The sequence below is a fragment of the Tachyglossus aculeatus genome, chromosome 21 (genome assembly GCF_015852505.1).
Source record: "Tachyglossus aculeatus isolate mTacAcu1 chromosome 21, mTacAcu1.pri, whole genome shotgun sequence".
NCBI classification, from domain to species: domain Eukaryota; kingdom Metazoa; phylum Chordata; class Mammalia; order Monotremata; family Tachyglossidae; genus Tachyglossus; species Tachyglossus aculeatus.
The window spans coordinates 13,783,840-13,810,982 of record NC_052086.1 but is presented as its reverse complement, the minus strand read 5'-3'; the positions used below and the strand labels follow the sequence as shown (position 1 = coordinate 13,810,982).

At 47.4% G+C, this 27,143-nt stretch overlaps 1 protein-coding gene across 1 annotated transcript; it reads right to left on the bottom strand.

Annotated features, from left to right (window-relative positions):
• Positions 1 to 275: 275 nt before the first annotated feature.
• LOC119942757 (transmembrane protein C16orf54-like) lies at positions 276 to 4,169 on the bottom strand. The gene is made up of 2 exons (XM_038763684.1): positions 4,090 to 4,169; positions 276 to 1,467 (listed from the first exon to the last, which is right to left on the bottom strand). Exons 1-2 carry the CDS (start codon positions 4,111 to 4,113, stop codon positions 691 to 693), a joined length of 801 nt encoding a protein of 266 aa, XP_038619612.1. The 5' UTR covers positions 4,114 to 4,169; the 3' UTR covers positions 276 to 690.
• Positions 4,170 to 27,143: the final 22,974 nt, after the last annotated feature.

Genomic DNA, 27,143 nt, shown 5'->3' with positions numbered 1-27,143 from the left:
TGGCTTGGGTGGTCGACACCATCCAGTCCCGCTGTCTGCCCCATCCGGAGCTGGGGACGTGGACTGAGTCAAGGGGGTCACATTCAACCCGGTTTCACAGGGAGTCCCCACCCCATTCAACCCAGGTCCTCTGACTGGAGACTGTAAGGACCCATATTTCAGGGAGCTGCAGGCTTTACAGACAGTGAGACCCCAAAGTAGCCTTAGCTGCTCACTCCAGAGCGCTGACCCATTCACAAACACTCCACAAGTCGAGCTTGGGCTCAGTTGCCTTTATTGCTAGAGCAGTGGGTCTCCACTCCTTCCCCACCCCCAAAAAGCCACCCCAGGGGAGCCGAGGGGCGGCAGCTCCCAGGGGCAGGAGCCCGATCCGATTCTTGGCCCAGTCCCCGGGCTGCTGACTGGAGTCCTGCCACGAGTTCATGGGTTTTCCAGGAGTCTTTGCTCCAGCCCCAGATGAGTCAGCCATCCCGGTGAGTTACGAGCTTTGGGCCAGCATCCTCCCCAAGTGGTCTGTGCCGCTCGCCACCACCTTCAACAGGTCCAAGTCTCACTCCTCTGTGAATCCTCTCTCCATCTTTGGGCCCGGCCGGGGTCCGGGCCTTAGCCAGGGTTGGGAGTGGCGGTCCGAGGGTCAGGTCCCAGGGGAGGGTGGAGGGAGGGTGTTGGGGCATCTCCCAGCCCCAGGGCTCAGGGTACCCCTCCCCGGCCTTCCCGTCTCCAGAAGGCCGAGATCTGCTCCAGGGTCACCCGGGGCTGCGGGCCCCACTCGGGCTCGGGACTCCCGAGCCTGGGGCTCTCCCAGAATGGGTCGGGCTGCCCACCCCAGCCTTCCCCGGGCCCCGGGGCCCCCGGCTCTCCCCAGCTCACCAGGCCCACCTCCGGGGGCCTCTCCTCCCAGGGGGGCTGCACCCAGAAGGTGCTGTCTGGAGGCCTGGGGGGTGGTGGGGAGGATGCCCCCCCAGGCCTGGGGCCTGGCTCCACAGACAGGGCACGGCCACTGAAGGGAGAGGCCGGGGGCGACGGGGTGGACGCCCAGGCCTTGGCAGGCCAAGGGGCCGGTGGTGCGGATGCCTGAGTGAGGGGGGACCCGGGGGCAGAGGGACCGGGGTCCTGGCTTCTGAGCAGGGGCACGGCAGCCCCGTACCAGTCCTCCGAGCGCTGGCGGGCCGTCCCCGAGGGCTCGATCCACAGCTCGCCGCCCGGGCCCCAGACCCAGCCCGCCGAGCGCGTGCTCCCGGGGGCGGCGGAGGAGGCCGAGGCGGCCGAGGAGGCGGAGGCCTCGCGGCCCAGGGAGCGGCGGAAGAGGCGTTCGGCCAGCACGGCCGTGCTCAGCAGGAAGAAGGCGGCCACCGAGCCCAGGGCCAGCATGATGGGGATGCAGGGGCCGCAGGGAAGGGGGGCCAGGGGCGGTAGAGTGGTGGGGCTCCCCGGATTGGGGGAGAGCGGCAACGGGGCCATTGGGACCTGTTGGGAGAGAGAGAGAATGAAAGAGAGAGAGACACAGAGAGAGGCAGAGAAAGAGAGCTCTGGACGGGAGTCCAAGGTCCTGCCCCCTCCTCCCTGCCCTCTCCCACTCTGATTCCCCTGCTCTCCAGAACCGGGGGCCATTGTTCTCCACTCACACAGGGTCAGGGCGCAGCCCTCTTCAATCTGTGGTATTTTTTGAGCATTTACAGTGGCTTTTTACAAGTGGTTTGTCCCCCCGTGGGACAAACTGATCACCTTGTAACCTCTCCAGTGCTTAGAACAGTGCTTTGCACATAGTAAGCGCTTAATAAATGCCGTTACTACTACTACTTAGTGGAATGAGCCCGGGGCTGGGAGCCAGAGGACCTGCGAGGGTCAGGTCCCAGGGGAGGGTGGAGGGAGGGAGTTGGGGCATCTCCCAGCCCCAGGGCTCAGGGTACCCCTCCCCGTCCTTCCCATTTTTAGACTGTGAGCCCACTGTTGGGTAGGGACTGTCTCTATATGTTGCCAATTTGTACTTCCCAAGCGCTTAGTACAGTGCTCTGCACATAGTAAGCGCTCAATAAATACGATTGATGATGATGATGATGATCTCCAGAAGGCCGAGATCTGCTCCAGGGTCACCCGGGACTGCAGGCCCCACTCGGGCTCAGGACTCCCATCACATCATCATCTGTCTGCCGTGCAAGCCACTTCACTTCTCTGGGCCTCAGTTTCCTCATCTATGCAATGGGGATTCGATCCCTGCTCTCTCTCCTACTTAGACTGTGAGCCCCATGCGGATGTGAACTGAAGGGAAGTTCGCTGTGGGCAGGGAATGTAGCTACCAACTATTATACTGCCATATTGTAGTCTCCCAAGCGCTTAATACTGTGCTCTGCACACAGTAAGCACTCAATAAATACGATTGATTATTCTGTGTCGATCCCAGCACTTAGTACAGAGCTCAGAACATAGCACTTAACAAGTATAGCAGTTAGCTAATTTACAGAGCACTGTACTAAACACCTGGAAGAGGAGACTAGAGTTGGTACATATGAGCTCAGAACATAGTTAGCACTTAAGTACAGCAATTAATTAGCTAATTTACAGAGCACTGTACTAAATGCCTGGAAGAGAAGACTAGAGTTGGTACATATGAGCTCAGAACATAGCACTTAAGTACAGCAATTAATTAGCTAATTTACAGAGCACTGTACTAAACGCCTGGAAGAGGAGACTAGAGTTGGTATATATGAGCTCAGAAAATAGTTAGCACTTAAGTACAGCAATTAATTGGCTAATTTACAGAGCACTGTACTAAACGCCTGGAAGAGGAGACTAGAGTTGGTATATATGAGCTCAGAACATAGTTAGCACTTAAGTACAGCAATTAATTAGCTAATTTACAGAGCACTGTACTAAACGCCTGGAAGAGGAGACTAGAGTTGGTATATATGAGCTCAGAACATAGCACTTAAGTACAGCAATTAATTAGCTAATTTACAGAGCACTGTACTAAACACCTGGAAGAGGAGACTAGTGTTGGTATATATGAGCTCAGAACGTAGTTAGCACTTAAATACAGCAATTAATTGGCTAATTTACAGAGCACTGTACTAAATGCCTGGAAGAGGAGACTAGAGTTGGTATATATGAGCTCAGAACGTAGTTAGCACTTAAGTACAGCAATTAATTAGCTAATTACAGAGCACAGTACTAAACACCTGGAAGAGGAGACTAGAGTTGGTAGACATGATCCCTTCTTTCTGGACTCTTTCGCCTCTCTGGATCATCCCTCCCTCTCACAAAAGGAGGAAATGGCTGGGGGCAGAGATCTAAATTTACTTTCCTAGCCACCCACCCCACACTCCTTCTCTCCCCATCTAGCCCCATTCCCTCAACCCCCCGCCCACCACCCCCGTCCAAACCCACTTCTGCTTTCTCTCGGGCCTTCAGCTCTACCTGCCCTCCGTCTCCTCCCAGCCGCGACTGTCTCTAAAACTGGATCTCCACTCCGTGCGTTTCACCGCCTCTCACTTTATTCGTGCCTCCTCTCCGCCTCGCATCCCTCCAGATCTCCCTTTGAGTTTGCGGGCCTCTCCTCGCGGGTTTTTCATGAGAGTGTGGGGCCCTCCCAGAGTATGGCAACGATGGCTCAGTCCCACTCAGTCCTTACCCCCCTTCCCAACCCCGGTCCTGTCTTCCCTGCCGCCGGTGTCCACCCCCCTCTCCCTCTCCGGTGGTCAACAGCAGAGAGTAGCATGGGAGGAAGCAGGAGGAGGCGTTAGGATAGAGGGTAGGTTGTGGGGTGAATCAATCAATCAATCAATCGTATTTATTGAGCGCTTACTGTGTGCAGAGTACTGTACTAAGGGCTTGGGAAGTACAAGTTGGCAACATATAGAGACAGTCCCTACCCAACAGTCTAAAAGGGGGAGACAAAGAACAAAACCAAACATACTACCAAAATAAAATAAATAGAATAGATATGAAGCGTAGTTCACGGCCTCCGTTAGCCTCAGGAGCAGAAACTCTTTGGGGTCCCCCTGACACCCCAGAGGCCTTTCTCTCTCACTCTCTCTCTCTCTCGCTCGCTCTCCCTCCCCTGAGTCTCTCTCACCCACCAGGGTTTCTCACCTGATTCTCCTCACGGTCCACCATCCCCAAACCCTGGGCCTCTGCTCTCCCCTTTCTAGGTGGCAAAGACCGGCTCTCAGTGCATGGCGGGAGTGTGATGGGCGGGGTACCCAGGAGAAGGCATAAACAAGGTCGAGTTGAAGGGGCGGGGGGGGGGGGGGGGGAGCACCTGTTGCTGAGCGACTGCACCCCGACTGTGTCATCCCCGAGACGTTACCAGGGAAACGGGTGGATGTGGTCACTGCAGTGACAAGGCATTTCCTGGGGTAACAGCGGGCAGGAAGGGGAAGTGGCTCTCCCGTCTCCCCACCATCATCCTTTCTCCTTTTATCGACAAAACCTTTGCTGCCAAGAGCCCTCTCCTCTTTCTCTCTTCCTGGGATGTCAGCGCTTTCTTCCTCCCAGATATTTTTGGTATTAAGTGCTTGCGATGGGCCAGGAACTGTACTGGGCGCCGAGGCAGACACAAGCTAACCAGGTTGGACGTGGTCCATAGCCCGCATGAGGCTGACAGTCTTAACCCCTATTTTGCAGATGAGATCCCCGAGGCACATAAAAGTCGAGAGACTTGCCCAAGGTCACACCAGCAGACACGTTGCAGAGCTGGGATCGAAGCCCAGGTTCTCTGTCTTCCCCATCCATGCTCTTTCCACTTAAGGCCACTCTGCTTCTTGTTCACTAGAGTGGGAGAGCTAGGGTCCTTAGGATAGGATATCCTAGGAGCTAGGATAATTTATTTCTCCTGAACAGAGAAGGAAAATGGAAGATGTTAAGTCAAGATTTCATGGCCCGGCACCGGTTATTGTACAGGAAGCCCAGCAATGGTTCCCTGAAGGACATATTGGTATCAGTTGTCAGGCCACGCTCCCCTAGGGCCTCACACTGTGAGCCCACTGTTGAGTAGGGACTGTCTCTATATGTTGCCAATTTGTACTTCCCAAGCACTTGGTACAGTGCTCTGCACATAGTAAGTGCTCAATAAATACGATTGATGATGATGATGACTATGAGGAGTGAAACGAACTGGGGAGAAGGGACAGAGAAGCTTTAAGAGTTAGAAAAGTTCCAGAAGTACAAACAGAGCCATGCAGAGAGCCAGGAGCGGGTAACAACAGTTCCCGCTGACCTGCCCGTCTTTTAGCACACATCAGCAAACTTTTCCTCAGCATCAGGTGCCTGGATAAAGTGGATTTTGCCCAGACAATCTTCTGCCACTCAGGGGGTGAACTAAGTCATCCGCTTCCTGTTGTTCCCAAGAGTCGGGCACTTACATCCCACCGCCTCATTAGCTTCTCTGGGAATGGAGTCAGGGCGGAAGATTTATTTTGGATTGGCTAAATAGGGTCAACATGGGCTTCCTTGAAGGCGTATTCAATTCCCAACCTTCCAATTCATTCAATCAGTGGTATTTATTGAGGCATCATTGTTGAGGCTCAGTCAGGTTTATTCCTACTTAGTACTAGTAATTGTGGTATTAAGCCCTTGTTCGGCGCCAAGCACTTTACTAAACACTGGGGGAGAATCCAGATCATCGGGTTGGACACAGACTATGAGTCCCACTTGGGGCTCTTAGTCTAAGTGGAAGGGAGAATAGGTATTGAATCCCCATTTTACAGATGAGGAAACGGTGGCACGGAGCAGTTTAGTGACTTACCCAAGGTCACACAGCAGGATAGGGGTGGAGTCAGAATTAAAACCCAGGCCCTCTGACTCGAGACTGTAAGGACCCATATTTCCGGGAGCTGCAGACCCCAAAGAAAAGCAAATGTTAATTCTCTCTCTTCTTTTTTTATGGTATTTGTTCAGAGTTTACTATGTTCATTCATTCGGTCAGTCGTATTTATTGAGCACTTACTGTGAGCAGAGCCCTGTACTAAGAGCTTGGGAAAATACAATACAACCATAAACAGACCCATGTGCTGGGCACTGTACTAAGCACTGGGGTAGATACAAGCTAATCAGGTTGGACAGAGTCCATGGCCCACAGAGGGCTCCCGGTTTTAATCCCCATTTTACAGATTACAGATGAGGTAGCTGAGGCATGAAAATTGAAGTGACTTGCCCATGGCCATACACCAGAGAAGTAGCGGAGCCAGGATTAGAACTCAGGTCCTTCTGACTCCCAAGTTCGTGTTCCATCCGCCAGGCCACGTTGCTTCTCTTCAACCTCATCAGGAATTGATCCCCATTCTCACTCTAGTCTTGCTCAGGGTCCATCATTCTCAATGGCAGGATCTCCAATAATAATAATAATTTTGGTATTTGTTAAGAGCTTACTATGTGCAAAGCACTGTTCTAAGCGCCAGGGAGGATACAAGGTGATCAGGTTGTCCCACGGGGGGCTCACAGTCTTCATCCCCCTTTTCCAGATGAGGTAACTGAGGCCCAGAGAAGTGAAGTGACTTGCCCAAAGTCACACAGCTGACAAGCGGTGGAGCCGGGATTTGAACCCATGACCTCAGACTCCCAAGTCCGTGCTCTTCTCCTGAGCCACGCCATCAGCGGAACTAGGGCACACCCTCCCCCAGGATAGTCCCACCCTGACTCTTCTTCTCCAGGTACAGGTGCTTCTGCTTTCTCTCGAGGCCCGGCGACTTGAGTGCCTCCTCACAGCAACTTGATCATCATCAATCGTATTTATTGAGCGCTTACTGTGTGCAGAGCACTGTACTAAGCGCTTGGGAAGTACAAATTGGCAACATATACCTCTTGATGAGGTGATTGAGTCACCAGCTTCAATAATAATAATAATTCCGGTATTTGCTAAGCGCTTACTGTGTGCCAGACACTGTACTGAGCACTGATGATCCCCAGCAGCTCCTCGCTCTCGCTTTCTCTTGACTCCTGGAACTAAATCCTGTAGGTTCAACAGAGAAGCAGCGTGGCTCAGTGGAAAGAGTGCGGGCTTGGGAGTCAGAGGTCATGGGTTCGAATCCCACCTCCCCCATATATCTGCTGTGTGACCTTGGGCAAGTCACTTCACTTCTCTGTGCCTCAGTTCCCTCATCTGTAAAATGGGGATTAAGACTGTGAGCCCCACATGGGACAACCTCATATCCTTGTGTTCCCCCCAGCGCTTAGAACAGTGCTTTGCACATAGTAAGCGCTTAACAAATACCAACATTATTATTATTATTTCACGTCGCTGATGTCCACCATTTTCTCTCCATCCAAACTGCTGCCCCGATAATAATAATGATGGTATTTGTTAAGCGCTTACTATGTGCAAAGCACTGTTCTAATCCAAGCACTTCTCCTTCCCTGCCTTGACTACTGCCGTCAGCATCCCTGCTGGCCATTCTACCTCCTGTCTCTTCCCACTTTGGTCCATAATTCACTCCGGAACCCGGATCATTTTTCTACAAAACCATTCAGTCCATATCTCCCCACTCCTCAGGAACCTCCAGTGGTTCCCCATCCACCTCCACATCAAACAGGAAATCCTTACCATAAGGAAGCAGCGTGGCTCAGTGGAAAGAGCCCGGGCTCTGGAGTCAGAGGTCATGGGTTCAAATCCCGGCTCTGCCAACTGTCAGCTGTGTAACTTTGGGCAAGTCACTTCACTTCTCTGGGCCTCAGTACCCTCATCTGTAAAATGCGGATTAAGACTGTGAGCCCCCCTGTGGGACAACCTGATCACTTTGTAACCTCTCCAGCGCTTAGGACAGTGCTTTGCACGTAGTAAGCTCTTAATAAATGCTATTATTATTATTATCATTATCAGCTTTCAAGCATTCAATCAACGTGCTCACTCCTAGAGAAGCAGCGTGGCTCAGTGGAAAGAGCACAGGCTGTGGAGGCAGAGATCATGGGTTCAAATCCCAGCTCCGCCAACTGTCAGCTGTGTAACTTTGGGCAAGTCACTTCACTTCTCTGTGCCTCAGTTACCTCATCTGTAAAACGGGGATTAAGACTGTGAGCCCCCCGGGGGACAACCTGATTACCTTGTAACCTCCCCAGCGCTTAGAACAGTGCTTGGCACAGAGTAAGTGCTTAATAAATGCATTAAATAAATAATAATAATAATATCTGTGACATGTGTTAAGCGCTTACTATGTGCCAAGCACTGTTCTAAGCACTAGAGTAGATACAAGGTATTCAGGTTGGACACAGTTCCTGTGCCACATGGGGCTCACGGGCTTAATCCCCTTTTACCGATGAGGGAACTGAGGCCCAGAGAAGTGAAGTGACACAGCAGATCCGTGGCCGAGCCAGGATCAGAACCCAGGTCAATCTGATTTCCAGGCCCGTGCTGTTATCCATTAGGCCACGCTGCGTGCCTGGCTGATTTCCTAAAACAACCCAGCATGCTCACTTTGCTCCTCTGCTGCTCACCTCCTCACTGGGCCTCGTTCTCGCCCGTCCCGCCGTCGACCCCCGGCCCACGTCCTCCCCCGGGCCTGGAATGCCCTCCCTCCGCACTTCCGCCAAGTTAGCTCTCTTCCTCCCTTCAAGGCCCTACTGAGAGCTCACCTCCTCCAGGAGGCCTTCCCAGACTGAGCCCCCTTTTTCCTCTCCTCCTCCCCATCCCCCCGCCCTACCTCCTTCCCCTCCCCACAGCACCTGTATATATGTTTGTACAGATTTATCACTCTATTTTACTTGAACATATTTACTATTCTATTTATTTTCTTAATGATGTGCATCTAGCTTTATTTCTATTTATTCCGATGACTTGACACCTGTCCACACGTTTTGTTTTGTTGCCTGTCTCCCCCTTCTAGACCGTGAGCCCGCTGTTGGGTAGGGACCTTCTCTATGTGTTGCCCACTTGGACTTCCCAAGCGCTTAGTCCAGTGCTCTGCACACAGTAAGCGCTCAATAAATACGATTGAATGAATGAATGAATAGGGACCGTCTCTCTAGGTTGCCGACTTGTTCTTCCCAAGCGCTTAGTCCAGTGCTCTGCACACAGTAAGTGCTCAGTAAACACGATTGAATGAATGAATGAATGAATGAATGAATGAATGAGCTGCAAATAGTGCCACCTGTTGGAGAGTTTCTGGTACTGCAGAAGCAAGGCCAGAGCACCAGCGCCACCTGCAGGAGCTCCGGGTGATCAATCAATCAATCAATCAATCAATCAATCAATCATATTTATTGAGCGCTGACTGTGCAGAGCACTGTACTAAGCGCTCGGGAAGTACAAGTTGGCAACATATAGAGACAGTCCCTACCCAACAGTGGGCTCACAGTCTAGAGGTGATGAATGGCCTAGAGCCAGTTGGGCCCTGCTCCTTGGATAGAGGCGGGAGAGTAATTGGATTATCTCTTTTGAGATATTTTTTGTTCGTTTGTTTGTTTACAGTACTTGTTAAGCGCTTACTATGCGCAAAGCACTGTTCTAAGCGCTGGGGAGGATACAAGGTAGTCAGGTTGTCCCACAAGGAGCTCACAGTCTTCATCAGAAGCAGCGTGGCTCAGTGGAAAGAGCCCGGGCTTTGAAGTCAATCAATCAATCAATCGTATTTATTGAGTGCTTACTGTCTGCAGAGCACTGTACTAAGCGCTTGGGAATACAAGTTGGCAACATATAGAGACGGTCCCTACCCAACAGTGGGCTCACAGTCTAGAAGGGGGAGACAGAGAACAAAACCAAACATATTAACAAAATAAAATAAATAGAATAGATATGTACAAGTAAAATAAATAAATAAATAGAGTAATAAATATGTACAAACATATATACATATATACAGGTGCTGTGGGGAAGGGAAGGAGGTAAGGCGGGGGGATGGAGAGGGGAGGAGGGGGAGTCAGAGGTTATGGGTTCAAATCCAGGCTCCGCCAATTGCCAGCTGGGTGACTTTGGGCCAGTCACTTCACTTCTCTGGACCTCAGTTCTCTCATCTGCAAAATGGGGGTGAAGACTGTGAGCCCCCCGTGGGACAACCTGATCACCTTGTAACCTCCTCAGTGCTTAGAACAGTGCTTTGCACACAGTAAACACTTAATAATAAACTTATTATTATTATTATCCCCATTTTACAGCTGGGTAACTGAGGGGCAAAGAAGTGAAGTGACTTGCCCAAGGTCACACAGCTGTCAAGTGGCAGAACTGGGGTTAGAAACCTCTGTCCTCTGACTCCCTGGGCCACGCCGCTTCTCCCCGCTGATTATCTGATGTCTAGTCAGATCAATCAATCAATCAATCATATTTATTGAGCGCTTACTGTGTGCAGAGCACTGTACTAAGCGCTTGGGAAGTACAAGGTGGCGACATATAGAGACGGTCCCTACCCAAGGCTAAACATTCATCTTGCAGTGAACTCAAAGTTGGCTCCCCCAGCATGGAACCTCTCAGAGTTAATGTGCTTATATTGAGCAATAATCTGTAGCCGTATTACTCATCTATAATTAATTGAGGATGTAATGCTGGGGTAAATTTGGTTCAGGAACCAATCTTCTATCGAGAACATTTCTCCTAAGAGAAGGTTTGTTCCAATTTACATCATTTTGACTTAAAATAGAATTTACAGTCCTGTCTCTGTCATAAATCTAATTCTCCCTGAATCTGTGGTCTCATACAACACGCCCTGACCGTTGCTTCTTAGGAAAGACACACAAAATGGGGTGCAAAAGGTAATAGAACACAGATGGTTGATTGGGGAGTGAAGACGCCGCTTTATTCATGGAGCGGCTAAAAGCACCGACTAATTCAGCATTGACAGTGAGAGTTGTTTTTGACTAGAATTTATTTATATTGAAGTTTGACTGGGGATTTATTCTAAAGAAAAAAAAGATCCTTAGAAGACTGAGATGTTCCTAATGTAGAAGGGGGGAAAAAGCCGCCGTTATCTAATATCTAAATATCTAAATGCCATTATTATTATTAATACCCTGAATCTGTCTAAACCTGAAAAGCGTAACTCTAATCTGGTAATCCAGAAATCAATCGATGTTATTTATTGAGCACTTGCTATGTGCAGGCCACTGTACTAAGTGAAGGGTTACTGAAATGGTTGGAAATGGCACGGTCTACGCACTTGAAACTGTGGCTTTTGGGCGTTTGTGATTCATCCTGCCTTCAACCCACAGCCCTTAAGGTACATATCTTTAAATTATATATTACACATTATTTATTTATATTTATATCGGTCTCTCCCTCTAAACTCTAAGCACGTTAAGGGCGGGGAACATATTTACCAACTCCGTCGTACTGTACTCTCCCAAGTGCTTAATATAGTGCTCGGCACACAGTAAGCACTCAAATACCAACGATGATTCATTTGCTCAATTCATTTGGTCGTATTTATTGAGCGCTTTCTGAGTGCAGGGCACTATACTAAACTCTTGGGAGAGAATGAAGCAACAATAAACAGACACATTCCCTGGCCACAAAAAGGCTTGTGATGATGATAATGATGATGACTTCAGAGAAGCAGTGTGGTTCATTGGAAAGAGCCCGGGCTTTGGAGTCAGAGGTCATGGGTTCGAGTCCCGACTCCGCCACATGTCCACTGTGTGACATTGGGCAAGTCACTTCACTTCTCAGAGCCTCAGTTCCCTCATCTGTAAAATGGGGATTAAGACTGTGAGCCCCACGTGGGACAACTTGATCACCTTGTATCCCCCCAGCGCTTAGAACAGTGCTCTGCATCATCATCATCATCAATCGTATTTATTGAGCGCTTATTATGTGCAGATCACTGTACTAAGCACTTAGGAAGTACAAATTGGCAACATATAGAGACAGTCCCTACCCAACAGTGGGCTCACAGTCTAAAAGGGGGAGACAGAGAACAAAACCAAACATACTAACAAAATAAAATAAATAGAATAGCTATGTACAAGTAAAATAAATAAATACATAAATAGAGTAATAAATATGTGCAAACATATATACATATATACAGGTGCTGTGGGGAAGGGACCGCTTAACAAATGCCATTATTATTATTATTATTATTATGACTGATGATGAAGAAATTCACATTTCAGGTAAATTGTGAGCAGAAAATCAAAGCCGCAGCTCAAGTTGCCAGCCTTTCAGCCTCCTTAGCTGCTCAGGCAGAGATGTTGAGAGAACAACAAAGTCACGGCAGCCACATCAATCAATCAATAAATGGTATTTATTGAGCGCTTACTATGTGCAGAGCTCTGTACTAAGCACTTGGGAGGGTACAATGCAATAGAATTAGCACACATGCTCCTCGCCCATAATGAGCTTACAGTCTAGAGGCGGAGACAGACATTAATGTGAATGAATAATCCATTTCTAATGTATGATATCAAGATATCATCAATCGTATTTATTGAGCGCTTACTATGTGCAGAGCACTGTACTAAGCGCTTGATCTACATAAGTGCCTTGGGGTTGGGAGTAGGGTGAACATCCTTCCTAACATTCACAAAGCCTACAAGTCTTTACCCTTCCAAGGCAGAGCGAGATCTGAGGGAAATCTCAGATGGCCTTGGGGACCCCGGATAATAATAATAATAATAATGATGATGGTATTTGTTAAGCGCTTACTATGTGCAAAGCACTGTTCTAAGCACTGGGGAGATTACAAGGTGATCAGTTTGTCCCACGGAGGGCTCACAGTCTTCATCCCCATTTTACAGATGAGGTAACTGAGGCACAGAGAAGTGAAGTGACTCGCCCAAAGTCACACAGCTGACAATTGGCGGAGCCGGGGTTTGAACCCGTGACCTCTGACTCCAAAGCCCAGGCTCTTTCCACTGAGCCACGCCGCTTCTCAATAATAATTAGGGCATTTATTAAGCGCTTACTATGTGCCGAGCACTGTTCTAAACACTGGAGAGGTTACAAGGCGAACAATTTGTTCCACAGGAGGCTCACAGTCTTCATCCCCATTTTCCAGATGAGGTAACTGAGGCACAGAGAACTTAAGTGACTTGCCCAAAGTCACCCAGCTGACAAGTGGCAGAGTCGGAATTTGAACCCATGGCCTCTGACTCCCAAGCCCGTGCTCTTTCCACTGAGCCACGCTGCTTCTCAATAATAATTATGGCACTTATTAAGTGCTTACTACGTGCCAAGCACTGTTCTAAGCGCTGGAGAGGTTACAAGGTGAACAGTTTGTCCCACAGGGGGCTCACAGTCTTCATCCCCATTTTACAGATGAGGTAACTGAGGCACAGAGAACTTAAGTTAGTTCTTTTAGACTGTGAGCCCATTGTTGGGTAGGGACTGTCTCTATATGTTGCCAACTTGTACTTCCCAAGTGCTTAGTACAGTGCTCTGCACACAGTAAGCACTCAATAAATATGATTGATTGATTGATTAAGTTCCCAGATGGTTTGGGAACCAAGTGTCTTCTTTCCCAGGGAGGTTCCAAAGAAATCTTCCTGCTTGAGCTCATTGTGGGCCGGGAATGTGTCTGTTGTATTGTTATATTGTACTCTCCCAAGTGCTTAGTACAGCGCTGGGCACACAGTAAGCACTCAATAGATCCGATAGACGGACTGAAGCGTTACGAAAAAAGCTGCTATTCATCCAAGATTGGACGAATTCTCATTTAATAAAGTGGAAAAGCCACTATCACAGTCAACAGAATGAATTTCTATTTCTTCAGCCTCCTGGAAATACTCATAATCGTTTTGACTCATTTAAAATGATAATGTCGCGCTTGGCGTTCCTCTTCAAATGCCAACGATTCGTTTCCGCTCTATAGAGGCTCCATGGACACACCCTCTCCAGGACATCCCATTTTCTGCCATAAAGTCATCATCATCAATCGTATTTATTGAGCGCTTACTGTGTGCAGAGCACTGTACTAAGCGCTTGGGAAGTACAAATTGGCAACATATAGAGACAGTCCCTACCCAACAGTGGGCTCACAGTCTAAAGTCTTTCTGGTGTGTGTAAGCATAGAGTTAGTTACTTGAATAAGAGATCAAACAAGGTTTTATGACGTTTTTCATGACATTTTACAGCTTATGAAGGGATACCAGAGGTCCTCTACAGTACTCTATTGCATTGCAAGTCACTTACCTTCTCTGAGCCTCAGTTACCTCATCTGTAAAATGAGCATTAAGACTGTGAGCCCCACATGGGACAACCTGATCACCTTGTACCCCCCCAGCGCTTAGAACAGTGCTTTGCACATAGTAAGCGCTTAACAAATGCCATCATCATCATCATCACCATTGTATTCATTCATTCATTCAATCAATCGTATTTATTAAGCGCTTACTGTGTGCAGAGCACGGGACTAAGCACTTGGGAAGTCCAAGTTGGCAACATATAAAGACGGTCCCTACCCAACAACGGGCTCACAGTCTAGAAGGGGGAGACAGACAACAAAACAAAACATATTAACAAAATAAAATAAATAGAATAGTACTCTCCCAATAGAATTGTACTCTCCCAAATGCTAAATACAGCATTCCACAAATCATAAGCTCTCAAATACCATTGATGATCATCAATCGTATTTATTGAGCGCTTACTATGTGCAGAGCACCGTACTAAGCACTTGGGAAGTACAAATTGGCAACATATACAGTCCCTACCCAACAGTGGGCTCACAGATGATGATGATGACGACGATGATGATGAAGAAGAAATTCAAATTTCAGGTACATTATGAGCAGAAAACGACTTAACTGTACTAAAGAGTGCAAATCAAAACAGCGGCTCAGCTTGCCAACATTTCAGCCTCCTCGCTGCTCGGGCAGAGCTGTTTAGAGAATAAAGTCACAGCGGCCACATCACTTAATCGGTGGTATTTATTGAGCGCTTACTATGTGCAGAACACTGTACTAAGCACTTGGGAGAATACAATGCAACAGAATTAGCAGACACGTTCCCTGCCCACAACGAACTTACAGTCTAGAGGGGGAGACAGACATTAATAGGAATGAATAAGAAATTTCTAATGTGTGATTTAAAGATATGTGCATAAATGCTGTGGGGTTGGGGCAAACATCCTCGTCAACATTCTCAAACCGGCAAGTTAAAGCAAGACTTTGGTTTTTTCTCTTGCCTAGGCAGAGCAGGGAATCTCAGATGGACTTGGGGACCCCAGATTCATTTATTCAATTGTATTTATTGAGCGCTTATTGTGTGCAGAGCACTGTACTAAGAGCTTGGAAAGTACAATACAGCGATAAAGAGAGACAATCCCTGCCCACAGTGGGTTTACAGAGGCTTGGGAACCCAATGTCTTCTTCTCCAGGGAGGTTCCAAAGAAATTTGCTTGCTTGAGCTCATTGGGGGCAGGGGATATGTCTGTTATTTTGTTATATTGTACTCTCCCAAGCGCTTAGTACAGCACTCTGCGCACAGTAAGCGCTCAATAAATACGACTGACTGACTGATAAGCATTCCGAAGGAACCCGCTGTTCCACCTAGATCGGACGAATTCTCACTAAAGTGGAAAAACCACTACCCCAATCAACAGACTAAATTTCTATTTCTGCCGCCTCCTGTAAATCCTTAAAATCATTTCGACTCATTTAAAATGGAAGATTAACAGATACTGTAATTATTGTCATTATCACGATCAAACAAGGGTTTTATGATGTTCTTCGTTGACTATCTCGAGCATGTGAAGGACTACCAGGAGTCCAATGGCATCCAGCTGCATTGTGGAATATGCAAGTACAATATAAAGATAAGGAAATTATGCACTTTATTGCTGTTCTATGAAACAGAGATGTAATTTTCGATTACGATATGATGGGAGTTCAGCTCATTATGGACAGGGAACGACGTATCTACCAACTGCGCCATATTGTACTCTCCCAAGCGCTTAATTCAGTGTTCTGCGTACGGTAAGCGCTCTATAAATACCATTGTTTGATTGAAAATAAGAGCATTCATGGGTGAGAATGTAGCACAGAGAGGCGATCTCTTCTGCCCTACCCATAAAAATGTAGGAAACATTGGGGTTCTGGTCTCTTTTGTACTTCCCAAGCGCTTAGTACAGTGTTCTGCACACAGTAAGCGCTCAATAAATACGACTGATTGATTGATTTTGTCGTACAAGGTGGTCATTGCTCCGGAGGTAATTCTGATGGTGAATAATTCGCTTCAGATGGTGAATAAAGTGAAGAAACTGCCTCAGGGGGCCTCAGCGGTAGGTGGCTTTGGTTAACACTGTAAAATTACCATAATAATGATAATAATAAAAATAGCGATAATCAGTCAATCAACCATGCCTCAGTTACTTCATCTGTAAAATGGGGATAAAGCCTGTGGGTCTCATGTGGGACAGGGGCGGGATCCAACCCGAGGAAACCCTTATTTCTTACTAGAGTAAACCAAAAAGTCTGATTTGTATCATTTAAAACACTTTGTAATAAAAGTGTTTCAGTTATTAATTCCCCTTTTAGACTGTGAGCCCACTGTTGGGTAGGGACTGTCTCTATATGTTGCCAACTTGTACTTCCCAAGCGCTTAGTACAGTGCTCTGCACACAGTAAGCGCTCAATAAATACGTTTGATGATGATGATGAATTCAATTAATTAATTGTGAATTCAGTTGAATTCAGTTGATTTCAGTATTCTCATTGGGGTGGAGAGGATTATGTTTGGGGTGAAACAGGGTCAATTAAAACCACCGAGTTGTGGAGGAGGAAGGATGAAGAGAGGGGATGGGAGATCAATTTGTACTTCCCAAGCGCTTAGTACAGTGCTCTGCACATAGTAAGCGCTCAATAAATACGATTGATGATGATGGTGATGGGAGGGAATGGTCTACAGTGTTATTTTAGACTGTGACTTCTAGACTGTGAGCCCGCTGTTGGGTAGGGACCGTCTCTATGTGTTGCCAACTTATACTTCCCAAGCGCTTAGTACAGTGCTCTGCACACAGTAAGCGCTCAATAAATACGATTAAATGAATGAATGGTCTTGTATCTACCCTAGTGCTTAGTACAGTGCCTGGCACATAGTAATAATGATGGCATTTGTTAAGCGCTTACTATGTGCAAAGCACTGTTCTAAGAGCTGGGGGGATACAAGGTGATCAGGTGGTCCCACGGGGGGCTCACAGTCTTCATCCCCACTTGACAGATGAGGTCACTGAGGCTCAGAGAAGTGAAGTGACTTGCCCAAGGTCACACAGATGACATGTGTGGCAGAGCTGGGATTAGAACCCATGACCTCTGATTCCGAAGCCCTGCTCTTTCCACTGAGCTATGCTGCTTCACTTAGCAAATACAAAAAAAATGGCACTTATTGTGTGCAGAGCATCATCATCATCATCAATCGTATTTATTGAGCGCTTACTGTGTGCAAAGCACTGTACTAAGCGCTTGGGAAGTACAAGTTGGGTACTGTACTAAACCCATGGGAGAGGACAATATAAGAGAGTTGGTAGATTCGTTCCCTGCCCACAGTGAGCTGCATGGCTCAGTGGAAAGAGCCCGAACTTTGGAGTCAGAGGTCATGGGTTCAAATCCCGGCTCTGCCAATTGTCAGCTGTGTGACTTTGGGCCAGTCACTTCACTTCTCTGGGCCTCAGTTACCTCATCTGTAAAATGGGGATGAAGACTGTGAGCCCCCCATGGGACAACCTGATCACCTTGTAACCTCCCCAGTGCTTAGAACAGTGCTTTGCACATAGTAAGTGCTTAATAAATACCATTATTATTATTGTTCTTATCCCTCTAGAAATACTAATAATAGTATGTGTTAAGTGCTCAAACTTCTCTGTGCCTCAGTTCCCTCATCTGTAAAATGGGGATGAAGACTGTGAGCCCCCCATGGGACAACCTGATCACCTTGTAACCTCCCCAGTGCTTAGAACAGTGCTTTGCACATAGTAAGTGCTTAATAAATACCATTATTATTATTGTTCTTATCCCTCTAGAAATACTAATAATAGTATGTGTTAAGTGCTCAAACTTCTCTGTGCCTCAGTTCCCTCATCTTTAAAATGGGGATTAAAACTGTGAGGCCCCATGGGACAACCTGATCACCTTGTAACCTCCCCAGTGCTTAGAACAGTGCTTTGCACATAGTAAGCACTTAATAAATGCCATTATAATTATTGTTATTATCCCTCTAGAAATACTAATAATAGTATGTGTTAAGTGCTCAAACTTCTCTGTGCCTCAGTTCCCTCATCTGTAAAATGGGGATGAAGACTGTGAGCCCCCCATGGGACAACCTGATCACCTTGTAACCTCCCCAGTGCTTAGAACAGTGCTTTGCACATAGTAAGAGCTTAATAAATGCCATCATAATTATTATTTATTATTTGTGCAAAGCACTGTGCTAAGCCCTGCGGTAGATTCGATACCATCAGATCAGGCACAGTCCCTGATGGAAAGAACACAGATTTCTAATCCTGACTCTGCTTCTTGCCTGCTGGGTGGCCTTGGGGTTTGGGGATTTTGAGGGAGCCTTGGCGACAGCGCAACGCACCGTGAGGAGCAGTGCGGCCTACTGGATAGAGCCTGGGCCTGAGAGTCAGAGGACCTGGGTTCTAATCCTGACCACCACTTTTCTGTTGCAAGTCACTTCCCTACTCTGGGCCTCTCCCCCTTCTAGGCTGTGAGCCCGTTGTTGGGTAGGGACCGTCTCTCTATGTTGCCAACTTGTACTTCCCAAGCGCTTAGTACAGTGCTCTGCACACAGTAAGTGCTCAATAAATACGATTGAATGAATGAATGAATGAACGCCTCAGTTTCCTCATCTGTAAAGATGGAGCTTAAATCTGGACTGTCTCCAAATTTTAGACTGTGAGCCCACTGTTGGGTAGGGACTGTCTCTATATGTCGCCAACTTGTCCTTCCCAAGCGCTTAGTACAGTGCTCTGCACACAGTAAGCGCTCAATAAACACGATTGATTGATTGACTAAATCCTACTCCCTCCAACTTAGACTGTGAGCCCCATGTGAGACATGGACGGTGTCCAACCTGATTATCTCATTCATTCATTCAATCATATTTATTGATCGCTTCCTGTGTGCAGAGCACTGTACTAAGCACTTGGGAAGTACAAGTTGGCAACATACAGAGACGGTCCCTACCCAACAACGGGTTCACAGTCTACCCCACGGCCTGGCCTATATTCACTCGTTCAATCGTATTTATTGAGCGCTTACTGTGTACAGAGCTCCTTACCAAGCACTTGAGAGAGTACAAAGCAATGAACAGACACGTTTCCTGCCCACAAGGAGTTTACAGTCTAGCAGGGGGGAGACTAGTAGGATGACGGGGAGCGAACCCAGTCTTCAGATGAGGAAATGGAGATACGCGACTCGGCCAAGCCGACAAGCGACGGAGCCCGGATTAGATCCCGGGTTTCCTGTCTTCCCAGGCCTTCGCTCTTTCCGTTAGGCCCCGCTGCTTCTCAGCTCTGCCCCCATCCCAACGTCATTGCTCTTCCACGACTCAACTCCCCCAATTCCCAGTGCTCCTCCCGCTTTGAAACCATCCTCATCTTTAGGAAGCTTTGCAAATCCTGTGCCTCCAAGCCCCAGCTCTACCCTCCCTTCCAAGATCTTCTTGCCCTTCCCATCCCCAGGGAACAGATAATCTGTCACCCCTCTCCCCTCCAGCTCCTCAGGGAGTGTCTCTCTCCTCCTCACTCCCTGGGATGGGCTCACAGACCTGCCCTAGTTCCAGATGGCAAATAGAGCGATTTTATCTCTAGATTGGGTGGGGTTGGGGTCCGGTAAATATGTCGTGTGAGCTCAACTACCCTAACTCTGGAATTGTTCCCATATGTACATTTCCTATATTAATATTTCCTGCCCTCTGACTTCTGCCGGAATGAATCCCCAGTATGACCTCCATCGCCTGGAATAAACTTCCCGAGTGAAGCAGCGTGGCTCAGTGGAAAGAGCCCGGGCTTTGGAGGCAGAGGTCATGGGTTCAAATCCCGGCTCCGCCACATGTCTGCTGTGTGACCTTAGGCAAGTCACTTCACTTCTCTAAGCCTCAGTTACCTCATCTGTAAAATGGGGATTAAGACTGTGAGCCCCATGTGGGACAACCTGATCGCCTTGTATCCCCCTCCAGTGCTTAGAACAGTGCTTTGCACATAGTAAGCGCTTAATAAATGCCATTATTATTATTATTATTACCTCAGTTTCTCCAGAGGGAATGTCCTTTGTTCCCCCCGGAATATCCCTTCCTCCTCCAATTAATCAAGCAGTCAATCAATCAATCAATCAGTACAGTGCTCTGCATTGTAGAGAATAGTAAGAATAATAATGATGACATTTGTTAAGTGCTTCCTATGTGCAAAGCACCATTCTAAGAGCTGGAGGGATACAAGGTGATCAGGGTGTCCCATGTGGGGCTCACAGTCTTAATCCTAATTTTACAGTTTAGGTAACTGAGGCACAGAGAAGTGAAGTGACTTATCCAAAGTCACACAGCTGACAAATGGCAGAGCTGGAATTCGAACCCAAGCCCGGACTCTTGCCATTGAGCCATGAGAGAAGCAGCATAGAGGAGTGGATAGAATGTGGGCCTGGGAGTTAAAAGGTTATGGGTTCTAATTCTGTCTAGACCACTTGACTGCTGTTTGACCTTGGGCAAGTCACTTCACTTCTCTGTGCCTCAGTTACCTCATCTGTAAAATGGGGATTGAGGCTGTGAGCCCCATTTGGGACAGGGACAGTGTCCAACTCAATTTGCTTGTATCCACCCCAGCGCTTAGTACTGTGCCTGACACATAGTAAGTGCTTAACAAATATCATTATTATTAGTAATTTTATTTATTGAGTGCTTACTATGAGCACTGTTCTAAGTACTTGGGGGAGCATAACAGAATCAGCGGACACGTTCCTTGCTCATAAGGAGCTTACATTCATTCAATCATATTTATTGAGCACTCACTGTGTGCAGAGCACTGTACTAAGCGCTTGGGAAGTATAAGTTGGCAACATACAGAGAAGGTCCCTGGTCCTGTTCTCTGGTTAGAGCAAAAAGTCCACATGAGGAGAACCATTCATTTATTCATTCATGCAATCGTATTTATCGAGCACTTACTGTGTCCAGAGCACTGTACTAAGCGCTTGGGAAGTACAAGTCGGCAACATATAGAGACGGTCCCTACCCAACAACAGGCTCTCAGCCTAGAAGGGGAAGACAGGCAACAGAACAAAACATGTAGACAGGTGTCAAAATCATCAGAACAAATAGATTTATAGCTATATGCACATCATTAACAAAATAAATAGAATAGTAAATATGTACAAGTATAATAAATAGAGTAATAAATCTGTACAAATATATACAGATTTATATATGTAGGGGAAGGAGGAGGGGAAGGAGGTAGGGCAGGGGGATGGGGAGGAGGAGAGGAAAAAGGGGGCTCAGTGTGGAAAGGCCTACTGGAGGAGGTGAGCTCTCAGTGGGGCTTTGAAGAGAGGAAGAGAGCGAGCTTGGCGGATGTGTGGAGGGAGGGCATTCCAGGCCAGGGGGAGGACGTGGGCAGGGGGTCGACGGCGGGACGGGTGAGAACAAGGCCCAGTGAGGAGGTGAGCAGCGGCAGAGGAGTGGAGGGTGCGGGCTGGGCTGGAGAAGGACAGAAGGGAGGTGAGGGAGGAGGGGGTGAGGGGATGGATGGACAGCCTTGAGGCCCAGAGTGAGGAGTTTTTGCTTGATTCATAGGTTGACAGGCAGCCACTGGAGATTTTTGAGGAGGGGAGTGACGTGTCCAGAGAGTTTCTGTACAAAGATAATCCAGGCAGCAGAGTGAATTATAGAATGAAGCGGGGAGAGACAGGAGGATGGGAGATCAGAGAGGAGGCTGATGCAGTAATCCAGTCAGGACAGGATGAGAGATTGAACCAGCAAGGTAGCGGTTTGGATGGAGAGGAAAGGGCGGTTGTTGGCGATGTTGTGGAGGTGAGACCGGCAGGATTTGATGACAGATTGGATGTGTGGGGTGAACGAGAGAGCAGAGTCGAGGATGACACTGAGGTTGCGGGCTTGTGAGATGGGAAGGATGGTAGTGTCGTCTACAGTGATGGGAAAGTCAGGGAGAGGACAGGGTTTGGGAGGGAAGATGAGGAGTTCAGTCTTGGACATATTGAGTTTTAGATGGCGGGCAGACATCCAGATGGAGATGTCCCGAAGGCAGGAGGAGATACGAGCCTGGAGGTTGGGAGAGAGAGCAGGGGCAGAGATGTAGATTTGGGTGTCATCAGCGTAGAGATGAGAGTTGAAGCCGTGGCAGCGAATGAGGTCACCGAGGGAGTGAGTGTAGATAGAGAACAGAAGGGGACCAAGAACTGACCCTCGAGGAACCCCTACAGTAAGGGGATGGGAGGGGGAGGAGGAGCCCGCAAAGGAGACTGAGAATGAACACCCAGAGAGATAAGAGGAGAACGGGGAGAGGACGGAGTCTGTGAAGCCAAGGTTGGATAGCGTGTTAAGGATAAGGGGGTGATTCAGTGTCGAAGGCAGCTGAGAGGTCGAGGAGGATTAGGATAGAGTATAAGCCGTTGGATTTAGCAAGAAGGAGGTCATTGGTGACCTTTGAGAGGGCAGTTTCGGTGGAGTGTAGGGGATGGAAGCCAGATTGGAGGGGGTCCAGGAGAGAGTTGACATTGAGGAATTCGAGGCAGCGGGTGTAGACGACTCGTTCTAGGAGTTTGGAACCAGAACCAGAGAGTTCTTCCAAGAATTTTGCCTCTCTCCCCTTTCTTGGAGGCCAGCTAGTTCTGGTCAAGTCCCAGGTCCACTGTGGGCCTGGCCTGGCCTGGTCCTGGATTATCCCTGGTTGGTCCATCAATCAACGGTATTTATTGACCTCCTACTGAGGACAAAGTGCTCTACTTAGCCCTGGGGAGAGTATAACAGAAGAAAGTCACCTGTTCCCTACCTTGATGGAGTTTACCGTCTCTGGGGCAGACAGACAGTAATAATTTACAAATAATGGGAGGAAGAGGAAGAGCAAGGTTAAAACAGATAGTAGTATGTTGAAAGTATATGTACCACTGATTGAATATAACAATAAAAATAGTACATTTTGTTTGGAGGTTTTTTTTTCCCTTTCTCAGTGGTACTTGTTAAGTGTTTGCCGTGTGACAGGCACTGTACAAAGCACTGGGGTAGATACAAAGATCATCAGGTTGGACACAGTCCCACATGGGGCTCTCAGTCTACATCAGAGGGATTTAATCCCCCATTTTACAGATGAGGAAACTGAGGCACAGAGAAGTTAAGTGGCTTGCCCAAGGTCACATGTCGGAGAAGTGGCGGAGCTGGGATTAGACTCCCAGACCTTTTTCTTTCCACTAATAATAATAGTGGTATTTATTAAGCACTTACTATGTGCAAAGCACTGTTCTAAGCTCTGAGGAGGTTACAAGGTGATGAGGTTGTCCCACGGGGGGCTCACAGTCTTCATCCCCATTTTACAGATGAGGGAACTGAGGCCCAGAGGTGTTAAGTGACTTGCCCAAAGTCACGCAGCTGACAATTGGCGGAGCCAGGATTCGAACCCATGACCTCTGACTCCAAAGCCCGAGCTCTTTCCACTGAGCCACGCTGCTATAGGCCACACTGCTTCCCTTCTATCGTTCCTAAGTGCCAGGTGCAACTGAGGTAATGAAATTAAGTTGTTGGGGACGGTGTCTGGAAGGAGGTAGAATTTTAGATCCATCCATCAATGGCACTTATTGAGCATTTACTTGTGCAGAGCACTGGATTAAGCACTTGGGAAAGGAGAAGCAGTGTGGCTCAGTGGAAGGAGCCCAGGCTTTGGAGTCAGAGGTCATGGGTTCGAATCCCAGCTCCGCCAATTGTCAGCTGTGTGATTTTGGACAAGTCACTTCACTTCTCTGTGCCTCAGTTCCCTTATCTGTAAAATGGGGATGAAGACTGTGAGTCCCCCGCGGAGCAACCTTATCACCTTGTAACCTCTCCAGCGTTTAGAGCAGTGCTTTGCACATAGTAAGCGCTTAATAAATGCCATTATATACAACACAACGGAGTTGACCGACATGATCCCTGCTTACAAGGAGCTTCCAATCTACAGGCCCTGCCAATCAGTCAGTGGTGTTTATTGTCTACAGATTGTTCAGCACTGCCCTTAAGGAGCTTACTGTCTAGTCAGGGAGATAGAATAATAATAATAATAATAATAATAATAATAATAGTGGTATTTGTTAAGCGCTTACTATGTGCCAAGCACTGTTCTAAGCACTGGTGGGAATACAAGGTGATCAAGGTTGTCCCACGTGGGGCTCACAGTCTTAGTCCCCATTTTACAGATGAGGGAACTGAGGCCCAGAGAAGTTAAGTGGCTTGCCCAAGCTGACAAGTGATGGAGCTGGGATTCGAACCCATGACCTCTGACTCCCAAGCCCGTGCTCTTTCCACTGAGCTACACTGCTTCTCTAAATTATAGAATATAATTATTCTATTATCAAGATATTATTATATAATATAGTATATAGATATTATTAATAATAGAAATTATTAATAAATAGAGGCACGCTCCAGGTTATAGCCACCAGGGTGGTACAAGAAGCACAGGGATTCGGCCAGTATTTTTCAGCACGTAGTCAATCTGATATATCCATCAATAAATCAAAGGTATTTATTGAGTGCTTGTGTACAGAGCACTGTACTAAGCACTTGGGAGAGTACAATATAACACAGTTAGCAGACATGTGCCCACAAAAGTTTTATGTGTATCACTGCGAAAGCCAAAACAATAAAGAAGTAGTAATAATGACAATAATAATGATGGCATTTATTAAGCGCTTACTATATGCAAGGCACTGTTCTAAGCACTGGGGTGGTTACAAGGTGATGTTCAGTTTGTCCCATGGGGGGGCTCACAGTCTTAATCCCCATTTTCCAGATGAGGTAACTGAGGCACAGAGAAGTTAAGCAACTTGCCCAAAGTCACCCAGCTGACAATTGGCGGAGCTGGGATTTGAACCCATGACCTCTGACTCCAAAGCCCGGGCTCTCTCCACTGAGCCACGCTACGTCTCTTTTCCATCTACTCAGATCTTTTCCATCAGATGAGTAATGATCTGAACCCCAGCAGCTGAATTTTCTATGGTGTTTATTAAATGCTTCCTATGCGCCAGACACTGTACTAAACGCTGGTGGAGATACAAGCTAATTAGTTTGATTACAGTCCATGTCCCACATGGGGCTCACGGTCTTAATCCCCGTTTTATAGATGAGGTAACTGAGGAACAGGGAAGTGAAGTGATTTGTCCAAGGTCACATAGCGGACAAGGGGCAGAGCCAGCACTCGAACCCAGGTCCTTCTGACTCCCAAACTCATGCTCTACCCACTAGGCCACAATGCTTCTCAATTTGGGGATTAAGAAGATATGACTCCATTTTAGAGAAAGCAGATGAACTGATAAATATACAGAACGCCCTACAGCGGCTAGGAGTTCAAAGGTGTGAGGAGCAGTGTGGCCTATTGGATAGAATACGGGTCCTGAGTTCAAATCCCAGCTCCAACCCTTATCGGCTGTGTGAGCTCGGGCAAGACACCTCACTTCTCTGGGCCTCAGTTACCTCATCTGTCAAATGGGGATGAAGGCTGTGAGCCCTCCGCAGGAGATGGACTGGATTCATTCATTCATTCATTCAATCGTATTTATTGAGTGCTTACTGTGTGCAGAGCACTGGAGTAAGCGCTTGGGAAGTACAAGTTGGCAACATATAGAGACGGTCCTGACCCAACAGTGGGCTCACAGTCTAGAAGGGGGAGACAGAGAACAAAACAAAACATATTAACAAAATCAAATAAATAGAATAAACATGTACAAATAAAATAAATAAATAAATAGAGCAATAAATCTGTACAAACATATATACATATATACAAGTTCTGTGGACAGGGGAAGGAGGTAAGGCAGGGGGGTGGGGAGGGGTAGATCTAAACTTGTATCTACCCCAGAACTTACTATTTTGCCCAGCAAATAGAAAGCACTTGGAAAGAGCCCGGGCTTGGGAGACAGAAGTCATGGGTTCAAATCCCGGCTCCGCCACTTGTCACTGTTGTGACTTTGGGCCAGTCACTTAACTTCTCTGTGCCTCAGTTCCCTCATCTATAAAATGGGGATGAAGACTGTGAGCCCCCCATGGGACAACCTGATTGCCTTGCATCCTCCCCAGCACTAAGAACAGTGCTTTGCACATAGTAAGTGCTTAACAAATGCCCCTACTGAGAGCTCACCCCCTCCAGGAGGCCTTCCCAGACTGTGCCCCCTCCTTCCTCTCCCCCTCCTCCCCCTCTCTATCCCTTCCGCCTTACCTCCTTCCCCTCCCCACAGCACCTGTATATATGTATATATGTTTGTATGTATTTATTACGCTATTTATTTATTTATTTTATTTGTACATATTTAGTCTATTTTATTTTGTTAATATGTTTTGTTTTGTTGTCTGTCTCCCCCTTCTAGACTGTGAGCCCACTGTTGGGGAGGGACCATCTCTATATGTTGCCAACTTGTACTTCCCAAGCGCTTAGTCCAGTGCTCTGCACACAGTAAGTGCTCAATAAATACGATTGAATGAATGAATGAATCATTATTCCAGCGCTTGGAACAGTGCTTTGCACATAGTAAGTGCTTAATAAATGCCATTAATAATAATAATAACTACCATAAGAAAAAACAAAGAAGAAGCAAGAGGCTGTAGGGAGCTGTTGGACATCTTCTACACTGTGAGCTCACTGTTGGGTAGGGACCGTCTCTATATGTTGCCAACTTGTACTTCCCAAGCGCTTCGTACAGTGCTCTGCACACAGTAAGTGCTCAATAAATACGATTGATTGATTTATTGATTGATTCCCAAGTGCTTAGTACAGTGCTCTGCACACAGTAAGCGCTCAATAAATACGATTGAATGAATGAATGAATGAATTTACCTCACTGCCTCAGCTTCTTGCTGGACGACTGCCCATCCACCCCGCAAGATTTCCTTGTTAATTCCCATTTGCCCGGGAATCCTCTTGTTACCTCTTGCGTCTCCCAACCGAATTCCCTCAGAACCCCACTATCATGTTTCTCCTCAGGTGTTTCATTCATTCATTCAATTGCATTTACTGAGCGCTTAATGTGTGGAGAGCACTGGACTAAGAGCTTAATACGACAATAAACAGACACATTCCCTGCCCACAATGACCTTACAGAGG

What these genes read in the sequence shown, in the direction of transcription:
- LOC119942757 (XM_038763684.1), bottom strand. Translation starts at nt 4,113, where the DNA reads ATGGTGGACCGTGAGGAGAATCAG. An exon ending in TGGACCGTGAGGAGAATCAG is followed by an intron (nt 1,468 to 4,089) that starts GTGAGAAACCCT and finishes CTCTCCCAACAG; the next exon opens with GTCCCAATGGCCCCGTTGCC.